This window comes from Micropterus dolomieu, linkage group LG01, assembly GCF_021292245.1.
Source record: "Micropterus dolomieu isolate WLL.071019.BEF.003 ecotype Adirondacks linkage group LG01, ASM2129224v1, whole genome shotgun sequence".
Classification (NCBI taxonomy): domain Eukaryota; kingdom Metazoa; phylum Chordata; class Actinopteri; order Centrarchiformes; family Centrarchidae; genus Micropterus; species Micropterus dolomieu.
The window spans coordinates 44,318,176-44,336,995 of record NC_060150.1 but is presented as its reverse complement, the minus strand read 5'-3'; the positions used below and the strand labels follow the sequence as shown (position 1 = coordinate 44,336,995).

The 18,820-nt window shown below is 38.9% G+C and overlaps 2 protein-coding genes across 6 annotated transcripts in view; one reads left to right on the top strand and one right to left on the bottom strand.

The window, feature by feature from the left end:
• drosha (drosha ribonuclease III) overlaps positions 1 to 5,075 on the top strand; it is an 88,337-nt gene extending 83,262 nt beyond the window's left edge. For all 5 annotated transcript variants that reach the window (XM_046041028.1, XM_046040951.1, XM_046041204.1 and 2 more), the window contains one exon: positions 4,503 to 5,075. In XM_046041028.1, the coding sequence (XP_045896984.1) occupies positions 4,503 to 4,633 (131 nt within the window). In that variant the 3' untranslated portion in view covers positions 4,634 to 5,075. The remainder of the gene's footprint in view (positions 1 to 4,502) is intronic.
• A 594-nt stretch (positions 5,076 to 5,669) lies between these two features.
• LOC123964331 (cadherin-10-like) overlaps positions 5,670 to 18,820 on the bottom strand; it is a 39,769-nt gene continuing 26,618 nt past the window's right edge. Inside the window, exons 7-11 of the mRNA XM_046041385.1 lie at positions 14,308 to 14,444; positions 12,612 to 12,733; positions 11,055 to 11,172; positions 10,536 to 10,787; positions 5,670 to 9,450 (exon numbers count right to left, since the gene is read on the bottom strand). Of these exons, the coding sequence (XP_045897341.1) occupies positions 8,948 to 9,450; positions 10,536 to 10,787; positions 11,055 to 11,172; positions 12,612 to 12,733; positions 14,308 to 14,444 (1,132 nt within the window). The 3' untranslated portion in view covers positions 5,670 to 8,947. The remainder of the gene's footprint in view (positions 9,451 to 10,535; positions 10,788 to 11,054; positions 11,173 to 12,611; positions 12,734 to 14,307; positions 14,445 to 18,820) is intronic.

Below are 18,820 nucleotides of genomic sequence, written 5' to 3'. Positions count from 1 at the left end.
TTATTGCGTGCCGTGCAATGCAGGGAACTGGTCTTGGTCTTGACTCGGTCTCACCCTCCCTCGGTCTTGGTCTCAACTGCTCTCAGCCCCTAAAAGTCTTGGTCTTGTCTCGGTCTAGATAAACTCTGGTCTTGGTCTTGACTTGGTCTTGGTTTAAGCGGTCTTGACTACAACACTAATTGAGACCATAAGTTCATCAGGAAGGTGTTTACTGAGGGAATAAATCAAGTGGGTAGTAGGGTCATTTTACCATTAAGTCTAATCCAGTCTGACTACTGTTTGAAACCAGTGGAGTCGCCCCCTGCTGACCCTTAGAAAGAATGTATGTTTAGGGCACTTCTCAGACCCTGAGGTTCCCGCTTGGTTTCAACAGAAACAGGTGACTAAAGTGACATCTTCATTTATATGTATGGGAAAGACGTTGGTAAAAATAAGTGCACATTTGATGACTGTGAAGCTTGTGTATTAGTGCTATATGTAAAGTAAAACAGAAGTCCAACCTTTTCACAGGTAAAAATATCAAAGCAGGAAGGGATCAGACTGTCAGTAAGAACATTCCATGAACAATTGCATAGAGAGAGATATTATATTAGGGTTGCTTTGCATAAACCCCTCGTTACAAAGATGACTGCACATTTGAGAGTTCAGTGGTGCAAAAGCCATAGGCACTGGTCTGCAGAGATGTGGGGGAAAAAGTGATATGGTCAGATGAGTCATCCTTCACCATATTCTGGGTGAGTGCACCAAGAGAACGGGACACGCCCGGATGCTTGACCCTCTAGAGAGAGGGGATCTGTTGGCTCTGTTATGCGGTGGGGGTGCATTTTGCAGGCATGGTTTGGGTCCACTTGTGCCCTTGTAGGGAACGGTCACTGCAAATCAGTACAAAGTTGTTCTGAGTGATCACCTTTATCCTAAGATGAAAAATATCTATCCTAGTCGCTTCTACCAGGATGATAGTCTCTCGAACATCATTCTTTCTTTTGAAAGAATGATGTTCGAGAGACATGCAGAGTCAATGCAAAGGTGCATTAAAGCAGTGGTGGCCCATCACCTTACTAAGACACTTTATGTTGCTTTAATTTGTCACTCATCTCTACATGCTTTTCATTCATTCACAAGTCAAACACATATGTGAATTGCAGTTTTTGTCTGTGTTTCCTCTTTCATAGGAGGAACTCATTGCAGACAGCTAAAATACTACTCTGCCTTTAGTTGTACACAACCAATTCCTCTTGCCATTCATTTGAAGAATGTGTTGTTATTGGGTACTGACTGAGGCCATATACTGTGTTCACACATGCTTACACATTCCTAGAGCTCAAGGTGACTAACGTGTGTGTTTTCTGTGCGACTAACAGTTTAAAATCCGAAAATGGTTCATTTAAAATGACACAAAGCACTGAAAAGGAGCAAATCTTCACATTGAAGTAGCTGGAAATAGAACATATCTTGCATTCCTAACTTGATAAATTACTTAAATGATAATTTTCAAAATTGTCAAACAATTCACTCATTTAACAGAGGAAACACACAAAAAAGGTTTTAACTGTGCTCTTTAACAGACCTTCGATTTAGTCATTCTTTAAATAAACTGTTTGTGAGTAATGAGTTTTCAAACAACTGATTTGCTAAGAGCTTAGAGAGAAGGTTAAGCACAATCCAGATGCATAATGTGTCGCTCCAACATGTGAGAACCATTTTTACTTCTGCTCCTGTGGTGTGTTTCTCCAGCCGTGGATATGGGTCTACAGCAGTGGGACAGCAGCCGTTTCCAGAAAACACAAAATCCACACCAGATAGTTGAATAGTTGGCTCAAACCCTAAGGTGCTATATTATCAGCTGTGAGTCCGCTGTCTGGACAATAGTAATAATTAAATTTTCACATTTATCAGAGGATAATATACACTATCTGCCCATGATACAGCGCAGGCCCTAAGTATTTAGACAGTGACACATTTCCTGTTGTTTTGGCTCCATACTGCAGCACATTGGATTTAAAAAGGAAACAATGTGTGAGGTAAAGTGCCGACTCTCAGCTTTAAGGGTAACTAAACCCAAACAGCAATAACAGAGCTTTATCAGGAAAGAGTAAAGTGTCTGTGGGTCATAGACATCAGCAGACATTAACAATCAAATTTGATGAATTATTAGTCCAAAATATTGTTTTAAAACTAATGTATTGAAGAGCTACAATTCTTCCATTGTCAAATTATACCAGAATGTCTGTGGTCTTACCTTACCGCTTATTTCAAACTCTGAAGTACAGAGGCAAAATAATGATGAATAACTGTTCAAACACACATTAAGGTACAGTAAGTATAATAAATCACAGAACAGAAAGGCCACGCAAAAAAGATCTATTGAGGTACAGAACATTGCGAGTCCATCACAGACTGACTTTAAAAATTCAATGGGAAAAGTTATTGAAAGACTGATTTTTAATTTGTTCAGCTTTGCATGGTCATGGTCAGCGACCGGAAAAACTGCACAGTCAAATTTGTGCCTCGGCGAGTTGACACAATCCACCTGGCATCTGTCATGCGTGCTGTTTTAAATTGAAGTGTGCAGTGGGTAGACCCAGTAATATAAACACTTAATAGAAAATTACCTAAGCTGTGAATATTAAAATTGTTAACTACCTGGTGGGTCATCGGGCTGAACTGAGTACCAGCTGTCATGGCTAAAAACTACAGCCGGTCGTCGCTTTCCAGTGAAATCCAGGTATTTTGAATTTCTCACTTAAGACAAAGGATTAAATGTTCTTTGTGGGTTGGGTGATTCTCCTACATTTTAACTAGAGCTGAAATGATTAGCTGATTGAAAGAGAAATAAGTAATTTGTTGATTAATCATTCCAGTCATTTTTGAAGCAAAAATAGTGAAAAGATGGTGCAAAACATTCTCTACATCCAGCTTTTCAAAGGAGAGGATGTTAAATATCTCTGTTAAATAACACTTTAAATTGATTATCTTTGGGTTTTGGACAGTTGGTTGAACAAACGAAGACATTTGCAGATGTCACCTTGAACTCTCAGAACTTGTGATGGGCAATCTACACAATTTTTTTTTAAATATTAAACAGAATAAACGATCAGAATGGATCAGCTGAAAACATTATCAAAACAGCAAAAATAATTGTTAGTAGATTTACAGAATTCTAGTATTTTTTTTCAGCAAAACAACAAAAAATCTCTGGGTCCAGTTTATCAGATGTGAATTTTGCCATTTTTGTTGTTAGTCTGTGATTGTAAGTTGAATACCTCTAGTTTTGGGACACTTGGTCGGACAAAACAAGATGTTATGAATATGTCATCTTGGGCTTTGGGGAATTTTAATGGGCATTTTTCACTATCTTCTACATTGAAGATTAATGTAGACAATCAGCAGACCTATTGATAATTGTTAGTTGCAGCCACAGGTATAACCTTAATAACAGCTCTAGAGAGCCATTAAATTGTCCGAAATAGTTTTACAGCTGAAACTTTTTTTCTCGGCTCATAAAAAGTTGACATTTTGGAGAAATTTGAGGTTTTCACAGGACTGTGACACAGTTTGGAAGTGGCTTGACATATGCAGTACCACCAATGACCACCAGGACCTGGCTTAACAGAAATTGTTTAAGGGATTCAGTCAAAAATATTTTAAGTAATTTTCTGCCACATTAAGGCCTCATTAACTAAGTTGTCTCTTGATTGAGATTTCAAAACAAGTTTAGGTGCATTTCTGTGTTTTCATTCCACCTTCCACTTCCTCAGCCCTTGAATCCACCCAGGCTCACTCTGTATCTGCCCAAATTTTGGTTATGTGGTTCCAGCCAAGTTGGCGGTGTGCAGAAAACCCAGAAGGCTTTGGAAGCTAATGGCTGATGTAGCCAGTGCCACAAACTGGTTGACAACAGGTAGTAGCATTTGTCGGCTATAAAAAGAAGTCCGGCAGTGCAGTCTGTCAACAGCAGTTTTTTAAAGTGAGTTTTTAAATCACAATGAGACGAATAAAAAAACTTTTAAAGATCATCTGTGCTCCAACTGCAGGAGGAGCAAGTTCTTTTGTTATTTTGGTCTATATGTTAACATCCTATCAGCATGTATCTGTTTTTGTTTTATTTTCCCTGCTGTCACACAACTTTGCCATCTTATTACAGATCTCATTTAGAAATGTTCACTTGTAATTATGCTATCAGATCTCATAGTCATTGTGCTGAAACCAAACAAGGCCTGTCTAATTTCTTGTTGCTTCATCATTATTAATGAAATAACAACATGGGGGCAATTTAATCGCAATACTGCCTGCAGCATTTTCACTCATTTGACCAAAGTGACAACATGACAGTTGCTATGAAATCTATAGTCTGTTCAATTTGAGCCCTAAATTGCTGTCTTCGCCAGTTGTAAAGTGACCTTGTCTGTTCACACCCCTGGCTGTGTGTCTCTCTCTCTCTCTCTATCTGTTCTCCTTGGTCAACTTCTCTCTGTTTCCTGCTCTGCCTCTCCCTGTACCAGATAACTTCCCACAGATGGCTCATCAGAAGCGCTTCATCGAGCGGAAATACAGACAGGAGCTGAAGGAGATGAGACGAGAGCGGGAGCGGCAGGAGAAGGAGACCGACGAGGTGGAGGAATGCAGGAAGTGACGGCACCAATCAAGACCCGCATCCACATTAAGGAGCTCTCTCTGCAAATGTGGCAGCTGTCCAGGCAAGCGTTGACAAGATAGAGATGCCACTAGTTGATTGCGAGGCTGCGATAGTTTAGCAGCGACGAGTGACTGTTGTTCTACATTCTACATGAACATCGATGGGACACAAGTGGGGATTAGCTGGGTTGCCATAACGCTTTAATGTGTCTTTTAGATTTTGTCTACGATTTTCAAAGTTGAAGTTGGACAGAAGGCAAACAGAATTAGAAATCATGTTTTATGCTGTTTAGTACTGGAGCACTGTCAACGTGGCCTTTTGTTGTTGAATCATTAAATATTGAGTTGCCTAACTTTTCAACCAGGAGCAATGGTGTATGTCATGCTAAATAAACCATCAAAGCTAGTATTGTAAATAAAGTTTCAGATTCTGTCATAAATCAGATTATTTGGCATTTACTGTAATCCTCACCTGCTTTGCTAAGAGGCCTAAGCCAGAAAAGGGGTTGAGTCAATTATATTCAATCACTACAATGTCACCATCTGTCTCACATCTGCCACTCATCCTCGAATAATCAAAATGTGAATTTTTTAATTTTTTTTTTTCTCCCCGTCTCTCTTTTTTCAACCTCTCTCCAAATCCGATTGGCAGATTTTAATTATAGATTGTCTTAACTTAACAATTTCCTCAGCTCAGTAGCCTCTGGATCCAGCTATTTAGCAACGGCCGTCATATGAATTACTATCTAACATGTAGAGTTGGGTCTTTTACGCTGAGATTTATTGTTGATGATATATACATACCTGTGAGGATGGTAAATGTCATGCATGCTAGCCCGTGGCTACCATCACATTTCAGATAAAAGTTCAATTATCCTCAACGACCAGAGGAAAAAAAGGAGAGTTTTCCACTAGAGCTGCTATGTAAATAAACCAAATTATTAACCTTCCATTTAATTATTATTATTATTTTGTATTTTTTTGGAAGAATACCTCACAAAGGAAATAGAGTGTCTGATTTTAAAGATGTTTAATCGTGTCATATAAATATTCAGTACAAAATATCACATTTTACAAAGCAGATTGATGAATGGCCAATGATGTAGGGTCCCTTACACTACCACAACCTCTCAAATAGTTTCTACATCAACAAAACTCGACTGCTCAATCACATTGTCACCAACATAATATACCGTAGTAGAGGTGAGCCCCGAGGCCGACCATGTCTACACATCAACAATCACAGATCTATTGTATCTGGAGAAAGAAGACATCAGCGTCACCATGTAGTTGCCTCAACTTAATAAAAAAAATACGCTGAGGCGGTGCGGCACGTTACGATGTGCGACATGTTCTGTTATCTTAGCTGAGCATGGCGCCAATGCTTGGAGGCAATTATACTCTCCATAGGAAAACATAAGCACGTCTTCGTAATGGCGACACGCTGACACTCTGTATGAAGACAGAAAATAGTGAAGACTTAAGGAAAAAATGCTTTTGGTGTGTGCTGCTGTCATGGTGATTTCCATTTGAGACCTCACATTGTACCTTGAGGCAGAAAAGCAGTTTTCTTAGAGTGAAGGGTTTCTAAACCCATTAAATGCTTATCATAGCAACATTGGCGCAGTCTGAAATGGCCACTTACACAATGGGAGCTCCAGCAACAAGCTAATAAACAAAACACGGGGGCAAAAAAGAGAGCACATGTATACAACAGCCGAGCATAAAGAATTTTCCAACCACTGTGTTATCAGTTGGATTGTTTAATGTGCTGCACCATTGTTGATGTCAAGCCCGCTTCAGAGTACAGGGAGAAAAAGTGTACCATTGTGGCAATTATGCCATTGTGTTTTGTTATTACTGTTTCAAATGTCTGATAAATGTCAGCCTCTTCACAGGTTGGCCTTTTGCTAAAGTGAGGGCAGATCTTGTTTTAGCTGCTCTGTTTTTTTTTCCTTGATATCATTCTGCCCTCCCAGTTCCACCAGACTTATTTATTTCAAAAGTGTTTATTCATAGTTGTGAGGTCTCAAGGAAATTTGACAATGTTGCAACTTTTTTTTTTTTTTTTTCCTTTTTATGTTTTCTAAATTGCTGTAAAACCGGTCATCTGTTGTTCCTGCTGCAGGATAATGTTTTGACCTTCTCCCTCAGCTGAGGACACACCTCACCTAAGAACCTTATTCCACAACACTCAAAAGGTCAGGTGCCGCTTGATGAGCGCAGTTATGGAAAAGGCTGTTCATCCCTCAGGAAATCAGTTGGGTAAAGCCTAAACACTTGGACTGGCTTCATGTTCAGCACTACATACGGGACATGTAATGAAGGGCAGGGAACAGAGTACAGAAATAGGAGGATTTTTAAAGGAAAATACTGGTGGCCTTTGCTTTTTGGCACATTTCCATTACTGAACTGCTATTTTACATTATTGTACATTCGACTGCAGGGCCCCTCTTAGGACACAGTCTTCATGAAACAAGTGTAGATTTTACCTTAAAAGAAAAACTAACTTGATGAATGTTTAATTGCTGTATGTCATATTGTGCATTTTAGAAGGTCATTTGAACTTTTATTTTTATTTCTTTTGGAGAAGAATCTGACCCCAAAATAAAGACAACCTTGTCTTCAGGCCATTTCTTATTGGGTAGATTTGTTTTTCTAATTTAAGGCAACTCTTTTGATTCCTATTATAGACTTTGATGCTTTCTCTGTAAAGCTTTTATACTTACTGTGACACAGTCCAAGTAAAAACGTGTATACTTTTCTTGCTTGATACATTGATTTGAATGCTACTTTTCCTGTTTTTAGTCATCACCTGAACAGATAAAATGAACCATTTAAAATAAAATTGCATGATGAATTTTAATCGTCCTCGAGATATTTCATTTAATCTCATTTTGATACCGTAGTTTCAAGTTCAGTGACATCTTTTCAGCACTGGGAGTTACCATGTTGTACAGAGTGAAATATTTACTTGATATATCTTGATATCATTCTGCCCTCCCAGTTCCACCAGACCGCTTTATTTTAAAAGTGTTTATTCATAGTTGTGATGTCTCAAGGAAATTTGACAATGTTGCTTCTTTTCTTTGTTTTCCTTTTTGTTATCTAAATCACTTTAAAACCAAACGTTATCTGTTCCTGCTGCAGGATAATGTTTATAAGAAAATAAAATTGCATGATATTTCATTTAATCTAACTGTGATACCGTAGTTTGAAGCTCAGTGGCATCTTTTCAGCAATGGGGGTTATTGTGACTTACATGGTGTTGTACAGAGTGAAACATTTACATATTTTTGCGGTCGAGATGAGCAGAAAAGTCCAAAAAGACCAGTATTTTCCTCTAACTGAGCCTGGTGCAGATTAGATTGGTGAATTTATACCAGTCGTAGCGTAGAAAATAATATATGTACTGAAAGAGTTGGCTGCACAGAAAAAAATGGTTTTGAAGACATTCACCTCAATAAAGAAAGATTTGGTGTTTGGGCCAACCGCACAGCGAATGCTCAAAGCTGTGTGACGATGAATATCACATACTACAAAAATGACAAACTTGGGTGTTTGTTTTGGCTGTAAAATCCACATTCCTTTACCACAGCTTCATGTAAGCTTTAAAGAACAGTAGCCACGTGCCACAGCTAACACATGTTTTGATGATGTACATCTCTGCCATCTAATTTGTATTGAGATTCCTCATTTTCATCAGAGATGGCAGTGCCAAAATTGTCTCAATTAACTCAAGCACAACTGTGGATAAGTGGCTAATGTGAGGCAGCCATCGCTGAAAGAGGGGATCATTTGGACAATCAAAATCCCCAAAAAAACAAAACAACTGTACAGCGTATTGTATCATATTACCGTACTTACACAAGCTAAGATAGAACTCACAATATGCAGCATGTTTTTTTGTCCCAGAAACACTGAAAAATACATAGGCATATCTGTTGGTTTACAAAACTGCTTGTTGAACGTGTCCATCACACGCAGCTTTGGAAAAACAAACAAAAAAAAAGAAAATATCGGTATAGATATATTTGGGCATCATGTACACCCCATATACACACAAACAGTCTCTTTTAACAGCACCCTCGCAAAAAATGCAACTAACACTGACTGGACACACAAAGCCTACGTCTGGTCACCGGAGGTACAACTGAATGGTGATCGATGGCGGTGAAAGAGCACTCGGACAAATGGTGCTCTTTTCTCGTCCTTTCGCCATTTTTCTCGCCACACATGCACCAGAATTGCCCAAATGTTTTAAACGTGTTTTGTTTCACATTTCTCTCCCTGTCTGTGTGCCAGGCTCTCGTTAGGAATCCCTGTCACTGTCGTCGCCCCCATACATGTCTGCCAGTTTCTTAAAGCGGGGTCCCCACTCGCTCAGGTAGTTGTAGTCCTGGTCGCCCTCGGTGGTCACCGACTCGAGTGAGCTAAGGGACTCCGCTACAGAGCCGTTTCCCTCATAGGCGTAGGTGGCCAGGGAGTCGTAAGGCGGCGCCGTTGGGTCGCTGTCGTTGTCCTGGAGCCTCTGGCTGATGAAGTCTCTCACATCCCCGTTATTGTCCCGGGTTGGGGGCAGCACAGCCCGTCGAACTGGAGGGTAGAAGGTCTCGGGGACAATGTCCCTCCGCTGCTTGCTCTCCTCAATGGCCTCTGGGTTGCGCAGCGTGCCAATATCAAAGGCCTGAGTGTCCTCCTCTCCGCCCCCTTCGTCATTGTAGCTGACAACGTTGTCTCTGACATCCTCTTTGGAGATGATCAGAGGCTCCTTCTTCCTCTGTCTCCTCAGGGCAGCAAACAGCACCACAATCACTACATGGAGAACAAAAACAAAGGGAACAAGTAACAGAGTTAGGTGACTTTTGCTGTTGTTTCTATGCTCCTTCTCCTTGTTCTGAAGGCCAGTGACTGTCCAGGGGGAATAGTTGATGTTGTATGAGTGTTCACTGATGTTCAGGGACTTTGTCTGACTTTGTAGAACAGGCTCAGCTACCACAAGGATGCATTATGTATTTTTCCATCCTCGGGGCCCCTGCTGCTTAAGATTACAAAGGAATGCAGTTTAAGTACATTGTGTGCTAGAAACACAATTTATGTATCTTCTACAGCATTATGACATTTGAGTGATGCATGTGAAGCTGACCTAGCCCCCTTTGGATTAAGTCAAAGGTGAAGTCAATCAGTATTTCTCTGTTTATCCAGTTCAAAAGCTTTCTTGCATGCTACATAGGCAGGTCATTGAAAATACAGTTACTGGAGCAAATTGAAATGTGCCTTGGAAATTCCATGGCCCTAAAGCTAGTTGTATAACCTGGGCGCTGGGGCAAAAAAAATCTCTTCAGCAATTGCACACAAATTCCCCTGGATTGCCATTGCTGTTTTATCCTGGAGAATATTCTGATGTGATTGAGGTTGAAACGTTGGTTTGTATTTGCAGGAAATAAACCATGTGTGATGCAAGAATACTACCTCCACTGAAACATCTGTACTGTGTCCCGACTTAAAGGACAGCTAGTAATGGTGTTCCCTGAGATAATGCAGCTGCACCAGGCATAAGTTTTCCGGAATAAAAATAAGCACCTGTCTTGTTTATCCTAAAGCACAGCTGTGATGCCATAGATCTTTGCTGCTTTGCTGTTTAAATCAAATTAACATGTCACTTTTAGTCACTGGCGGAATTTTCCGCCCACAGGAAGCGATGAATCAAATTAAGGAGTGAAACACAAAACTGAGAGGTTTGCTGTAGCAGGAACCTCTCGAGCATAACTTCACGAAACACTCCAAAAAAAATATCGCTGAAGCCACACTGGTTAAATAAAGATCAGATTGAAAAACAAGTTTTTGCATGAGTGAGCTGCAGGTGCGTCTTGAGCGCTTCTCCATCGGTCTGTACTCACTGAGCAGAATGATGACACAAAGCAAAATGGCCACCAGAGCTCCCGTGCTGAGTCCCGCCCGCGCTGTGAGTGCCTCAGCGTTGCACAGCTTCATGTTGCCCTCGCGGTCGCAGGTGCACACTCTGATTGTCAAGGTGTTGGTGCTGCTTTGCATGGGGAACTCGCCATCAGAAATGACCACAGGCACGTGGTAGATGCTCTTCTGTAGACTGTTGTAGCTGTTCCTCCGGGTCAGGATCCAGGCCGTGTTGTCTGAAAACAACAGGATATACGGTTACCGCGCAGCAGTCAATAACCTGACTGAATCGTTCAATGAACTCCTAGAAATTTCATTTGCTCTGTCAATGTGCTTTTAGTGCTGTATGTAAAACCATAAATCACTTCAGTCATATCATACATCATACGGTACAACATTAAATGTGGTTAAGTTTAACAACAGGTATAAGTGCGTTAGAGGAATATTATACAGAAGATTGATGTTAATCTGATGATCGCAAGCATCAGCTGAGAGTGTATTACCTTTGTTATCACGGACAGAGAAGTTAGCCTTCCCAGCAGTCTCCTGTGCAAGACTGAAGAAGAATCTGTGTCCTCCGAGTGGCTCGTCGGGATCTGTGGCGCTCACGGTTTGTATCCTCTGAAATAAGAAACAGAAATAGTTGAGTAACTCATAATCTTCTAGCAGCCATATAGATGGAACACGACAATATTAGCTATTGAATTCAACCACATGCTAGAACCATCTCAGATGTTTTCAATAGACACTTTTAAGCTGTGTTTAACTGGGAATTTATCATTTCACCACTGACAAACCCAACTGAAGTTCATGTGTTGAGTGTGCTAGTATCTGATTAGCTAAACATTCCAGTTTGGCTGAGCTATAAATAGGAGGCAATATTGATAAAATATTGTATTACAGTATATTTAATTTTATATTGAATGTTTCTATATTATCTTCAGTATCACACATCTTTTGTCATGATGGCCGACACCAGCTGTAAAACGCCACCGGTGCAAGCTTGTTAGTGCATGGCTGGTGTTTGAATGTGAACAACAGCTGTTGATTCAGGTTAAATGAGTGGATTGGTCTTTAGGGGACTTCAAAATGGCAATAGTTAATGGCAAGCTAACAAGTAACAAACGTCAGAGTTTCCCTGACTGCAAACAGTCAAAATGGAAAGACACAAAAAAGCCACCCAGCACTAATCACATGTACACCTATTATAGGTGAGCACGATGTTAGTGGAGCAGTGATGGAAAGTACATTTATTCAGTTCTTGTTTTTGATGTATTTCCATTTTATGCAACTTTACACTTTTTACTTCAATATATTTATTTAGCAGCTTTAGTTACTAGTTATTTTGCAGACTCTGATTAATGCAAAATGAAATAAAAAATAAATAAATTCTGATGATCTGGCAATATTTAATATTTTGAATTGAGTCATTCTGCATAATGAGTACCTTTCATTGTATTGTACTTTTGTTGTTGTATTACTACTATTAGTATTAGTATTATTTTACTTAATACTATATTAGTATGATAGTGATTTTCCACCACTGCTGCTGAGGTCCAGTATGTAAAAGATAATATTCTGTATAGAGAGTTTTTTTCCTTTGTTTGACTATTACAAAGTACAAATGTAACAAGTCAGGGCTTGGGGCATCACACTTCCTATGAGCCCAGATAAACTCGAGACAGCAACATTTGGTTCAGATCCAAATGTCAACACTAAATAGGTGGTGGAATTGTTTCTCAGCATTTTGACGAAATGGCAGAAGTACAACTAAAAAGACTGGGCCAATTGTAAAACTGTGATGTTGTGTTTGAGTATTACATACATTATAACACATTGTCTATAATGCAGTTTCTTTTTAAACCTCTTAAACAACTGCAGGTGACAAGCTTCATGCAAAAAAAAAATAACAATAAAAAAAGGTCTCTTCAAACAGATTTAGGAATTTTCACTGAGGTCTGCTCATTACATGCTGAGCTGGAAGCGGACGCACAATCCTAAATCCCAATCCGACGTCAGAACAAAGCCTTGGCTACTGGTTTGTGATCGGTCATACCAACCTGATTAGCCTTAGCGTTCTCACATACAAATGTCTCATAATTGGTGGCAAATGTCGGAGCGTTGTCGTTGACGTCCAGCACTCGGACGTAAACAGGCACGCGGCTGATCTGTCGCGGGTTGTCTGGGAAGCACAAAGGGGAACACAGTGAATTTACATTAATGATTATTTCTTAATTGAACACAACTGTATCATAGTGTGTGTGTGTGTGTGTGTGTGTGTAGCTTTTGCCCATGTTTCCATGCAAACATTAATGGAAGCATTGTCAGTACACAACAGAATCATTAACATATTTACATTATTCTTTACAGTGATAGAAATTATATGTGACATGTAAAATAAATTACTATATGTAAATAACTTGCAAAAGTACTAACATATATATACATTTCTTCAACAGTCTCTACTTCTACTCCACTCCAAGTCTTTTCCTGCATGTATGAATACTCAAATTGGATTGGGGGATTCATTAAAGCCAATCAGAATTACTGTAAATTCTCAAACAAACGCTGGTTTTCAAATAATGAACAGATAAAGTTCAAAACAAGTGAGTGAGTAAAAAACAGTAAGGTGGGTTGTATAACCTTTACTATAAGAGCTTACATGAAACATTCAGCATAATACATGACAGTAATGCCATCATTATAACAGACATCTCATACTCACCAATTTTCTGCTCTGAGCTCTTTTGCATATTTCCTTTTTATATTTGCACTCGAACTTGTACAAAATGTTATTTTAGTTTCCCTTGAAACTGTGACATGTAGCTTTTAATACTTATATTCCATATATTTATATTATTTTATCTTTTTTTAATCCTTCAAATTTATTTTTCTAATTCTTACTACCACCCTGCTTTCAAAACCTTTCAATCTTTGACATGTATTTTAACAAACATTCTGCTCTAATTGTCTCTTTATTTGCAGTTACTTCTATTGTTCCATCGATCTGCGTTAAGGTACTCTTGTTGAAACTTGTTGCTTCTTGCATTTGTACATTAAAATCCTACAACATAGAGATATGAGGGATTCTGGGGTTTGAACTGTTGTAAATGGTTTGTAATGTTGAACATGTTAAGCATCTGTGCAGGAAATTCCTTTAATTTAACATCAAAAAGTACACTGACAAAAGAAAAAAGTTACTGTCAATGAAACACTTTTCCAGTCACTCAAAGGGCTGAAAAGCTTTTCACTTGAATCAGCAGGAAGTGTTGTTTAATTGACAATAACTTAAAAACTGAATTTTTCATAAAAAGTTTTTAAAAAGTAATACGAGTGAAATTAATAAAGAAAAAGAAATAATAAAAGAAAAACTCAGATCAGCCGATTGCTGAGTACACTGGTTTTGGTGTTGTATTAATGAAAATTGACTTTCTTTTTTTTTTAAGACACCAGGTAGGCCTACACATGAAGGAAGGTCAGGTTAGGTATTGATAACGTCGGCTGGTTTCAAATAAAGGCCTGGGCTTCTCAGCAGGTGAGTTAAATAAAGGCCATTCGAGTGCTACTCAAGGTGTGAAAACAAACAAACACCTACCAGCTAATACTGGGTGAACTGGCAGTGACTGTTCTAGTACTCAAAACACCCCCTTTCCACGACAACACACAACATTCAGGGGTTGGCAGCAACTCCAAAAATCCAATTTGGCTGAAAGAATAAGAGGAAGAAATATCTGCTTCCCGTCTTGCTGCACTTACTGAACTCCGTGGCGATGACGGAGATGTTGTGCCAGGCGTTCTCCTCTCTGTCCAACTCCCTGAGGATGAACACTGACCCGTTGCCCGCATGGATGTTGAACACTCTGTCCATGTCTGTGCGCCGATCAATAGTGTACCTGCACAAAACACACACACAGGGACGGGTTTATAAACTTGTGCGCTCAGGTTTTGTGTGTTGTGTTCCATGGGTGAGGGACACAGGGGACAGTCCCATTTACAGAGTCTCTCTGGTATGAACCAGAGCGAAAATGGTTGCATTTACTGTTGAGTCTCGGTTAAATTGACATTCTGTGTGGTTAGAAGGGTTTCAGCTTCAGGAGGTAGTCAAAACAAGTCTGACTAAGCATGACGGACTTGTCTGCACTCTGCCATTATTTCCTTTCTTTGCTATTCATACCACAAGAGAAGACATTAAGAAAAAGATGAATTTTAGTATCAATCCAGGCAGCCATTTGCCCTCAGAAGAAAGGCCAACTTTGTTGAAGAGAACAAAATTGGTTTTCACCTGCATAAATGAGCCAAACTACAAGAGTTAATAAGCCGCTTCTAAACATTGTCAGACTTTTAGTAAAAGCTTGCTTTACACAAATCAGAATAAACATATTTTCTCAATTACCCTTTGTCTAACTGTGCGGATAATTTTAAGTTTGGACATATTCGCCTCTGAGACTTCTGCTGACGCACAAATAGTAAAAATAGTGTATGAAATATCAAGGTGCTGCTCAAAAGAAGAAAAAAAAATGACTACAGAAACAATATCTTTTCAAATATAAATATTTCATATTTCAAGTAATCTGATCTTATACTGACAAGTGGGCCTTTAAATTAGTAACCTGTTTATTCTCAGCAGCTTATCACATGTTGTCCAAGTTTATTTGCACCTCTTGTGCTGTCATTTCACAAGGGGCGAAATTGAGGATGAAGCAAAGGTCTCAAACAATGGGTGGCAGCAGAAACATCAGATAAGCCTGGGCACATAAAACCAAAATTATCTGCATGACTAGATACAACTAGAGGAAAGTAACACGGTATATTTTTTGTTAGGTTGGTGAATTGACCCTTTAACATATATGTTCTACTGTCTTCTGCTGTCTCGAATAGTCTGTCCTGTGGTGATGACGGATTTATGTAAGGTGTTTGCAGCCCCGCACACACACACACACACACACACACACACACACACAAGCCAACAGGTTATCCAGTCGTGTTGTTTTTCTCTGCTTCCCAGACTACTGCGATACATCAGTGTGATTAATGGAGTAGCAGGCATCAGGAGGGCCGGCGTAAGAGGAAAGAGACCCCCGAGGGGAGACTATGAACCCGGACTCTCAATGCACCGCTGCACCGCTCTCTCCCTCCACAGATACCTCCCCCCAGCCCCTCCCTGCTGCTTCTCCTGCATTAACCATTTTAGTGTCTTTATCTAAACACTCCCTCCTCATCTCTGCCTGCCTCTCCTCCGCTCCTATCACCTTGCCTGCCCAACACTAACTCTAACCTCGTTAAATCTGCGTCGGCCGTGGGCTTTACTAATTGCTTTTCTAATATTCCCAATAATTCAGCTGGCTGGGCCTAAACCCTTTCCCTGATTAATGGCAGAGAGATAACAACGTGCCTCGTCCTGACCGGGCATCCAAAACGCTGCACTCAGCAGGCAGGCAGCTGGCTGGATGGGAGGCTGGGCAGAAGGACATGGAGGGTTACAGTGATCAGCGGGTTGGGACATATATCCTCTTTCCTCACCAAAGAAGCATCATGCTGGCTCGCCACAGAATTTTCAGAAAACATTCTTCAAGAACAAGAGTCAGTGGGCATCCAGTATTGATTTGGGGATTTGCAGGTCAAAAGATGTCAAGTTTGACCTGAGCTATATCTTGATGAAAAGATGAATGTTTAGGTTCCAAAAAATACGTTATCTAACGACACTTAAATGGCTGTATTTCAATGTGAAGCAAGTTCTAGCAACATTTTGTGAAATATATTAAAATAAAAACTCAACAAGTCAATCTCACCTCAAGGTCCATTTAGTAGATTTTCCAAAGCTTCAGAACACATCACATGACCGTCATCAGTAGTAATCATACAATGGAAGAGGTTCAAATTTCCATTTATTATTTCCAGTTTAAGCACTTTAAGTACCTCTCGGTAATGTTGGCCATGTTGGCATTGTTGAAATACAGTTTGAAAGCTCCAGAAGAGCTACTAAATGGACCTTGAGGTGTTTTCAAGGTCAAGAATGAACTTGAAAGTTTTAACACAAATCTGTGTTAATGTTTTGTTATTTGTTTTTTTCAATGCATATTCAGTCTCTAAACTGTTAAATTTTTACGCCAAACTATTTAAAAGTTTTCAGTGTTTTTCCCAAAGTCTGCCCTTGGTCAGCTGAAAACTGGAAACAGCATTTAGAATATTGCAGCACTAAAACGCTTCATTAAAATGGGGACTAATAAAATTCTTTTAAGAGTTGGCAGCTTTTTAAGACAGAGTGACCCATACAGCAGAAAAACTCTGGGAACGAAACTGCCATCTATATATGTGACAAGAGGAAAATTAGTTTTTTTAATTTCAGGTTTCAAATCTTTGAAATGTTCATGTTTTAGAGGCGTTAACATGAGTAGTGAGTTTCGATCATACTGACATGGGACAACACTGACTGACTAGCTAACATCATTGCAGCTAAGTAACTGTAGATCACATGTGTTCATGTGTGTCTGTATACCTGCACATGTTCATGCATGCAGACACACTTGCTTACTAGGGGATTTGTGTAACCATCCGTGCCTAAATGTGCACGTGTCTGTGTGTGTTGTGAGGAGCGGTGGTAGCTAATAAAGATAACCGTCTCAGTGACTTCCTCATGCCCGGCAGCCCCCAGGCTTCCCAGGCCCTCCTTCTCCACTGTGCGGCTTTAAATGCCATGAGGTAGCTACCTCCTTGATGATGGGCGATAAAAGAGAATGATATCATATTTGACACCTGCAATAAAGTGGTGGAACTTCAACCTTGAGAGCCAACTCCCTTAGTGCATCGTAAAAATGAAAAAGTCTTTGAGACAGAGTGGAAGGCGCAGACTCACACCCCACTGCCATTCCATTTAATAGAATGCTTGCATAATTTTGTATCTCCACGTACTAAGTTGTATAACTGAACTTTTGTTGCATTTCAGTTTTTAGTAGCATTTGGTATATTTGACAAACCAATGTGTCTCTCTACCAAAGCCTCATTATATATTTTAATGCTGTCTTTATGTTGAACATCTAGGCACAAAGATCAACTTACCACCTTTAGAGTTAATATTTAAATAATCCACTTAATGGGAGCTCTGACATTACTTGAATGCAGAAAGTCATAAGTTCAACAGGTGTTGTTTGTAAATAGTTCTTCCATTAAGGGTCCAAGACTACTTTAATGGATTAAAGTGCGTTCACAACAAAACATTTAAGTAATTTCACAATTATTAGAATAAATAATTCAGTTTGAAATGTATATGGGTTTTTATAGGGTTCAAACTTCTCATCTAGAATGTGAACCTCTGCAGTCAAATTCCTAGAATACATTTTACTGAAGCTGATGATACACTGGGCAACTTTTTGAGCAATGTTGCCGGGCAATGTTACTGGTGGCAAGTCCGACTATGTTTTGAACGGATAGCGGCGGTGCAGGCCTGGTGGTGGGGGAAGGGGATTACGGTTGTAATCTTTACTCATTACCATTGATGGCAACGTTGCCCCGCACGATTGCTCTAAAAGTTGCTCTGTGTTTCATCAGCTTGAGACTATATATTCATAGAGTAGGTAGTAGACTGTGTAGACTGGGACACAACAGAATTTTTTGATAAAAAAATCATACTAGATGGGGGTAAGTTCAGATTAAATTGGTCTGCTGGAGAGTCCTTGAAATGAAAAAGTTTGAGAAGATGTGAATAAAGTTATGAAAAGTCTAAAGTAAGCTGTTGCACAACGCATTTCACCTTGAGATATTTAAGAGTTCCTGAAATTATGTCATTCTTGTGATTCATGTAGGTTTAATATATATATGTGTGTATATATATATATGTATATTTATATATGTATATATACATATATATATGTATATTTATATATATGTATATTTATATATGTGTATATATGTGTATATGTATATATATGTATATATATGTGTATATATATATGTATATGTATATATGTATATGTATATATGTGTATATATATATATGTATATGCATATGTATATATATATGTATATATGTGTATGTATATGTATATATATGTATATATGTATGTGTATATGTATATATATGTATATGTGTGTATGTATATATGTATATGTATATATATATATATGTATGTATATATGTATATGTATATATATATGTATGTATATATGTATATGTATATATATATATGTATGTATATATGTATATATGTATATGTATATATGTATATATGTATATGTATATATATATATATATATATATATATATATATATATA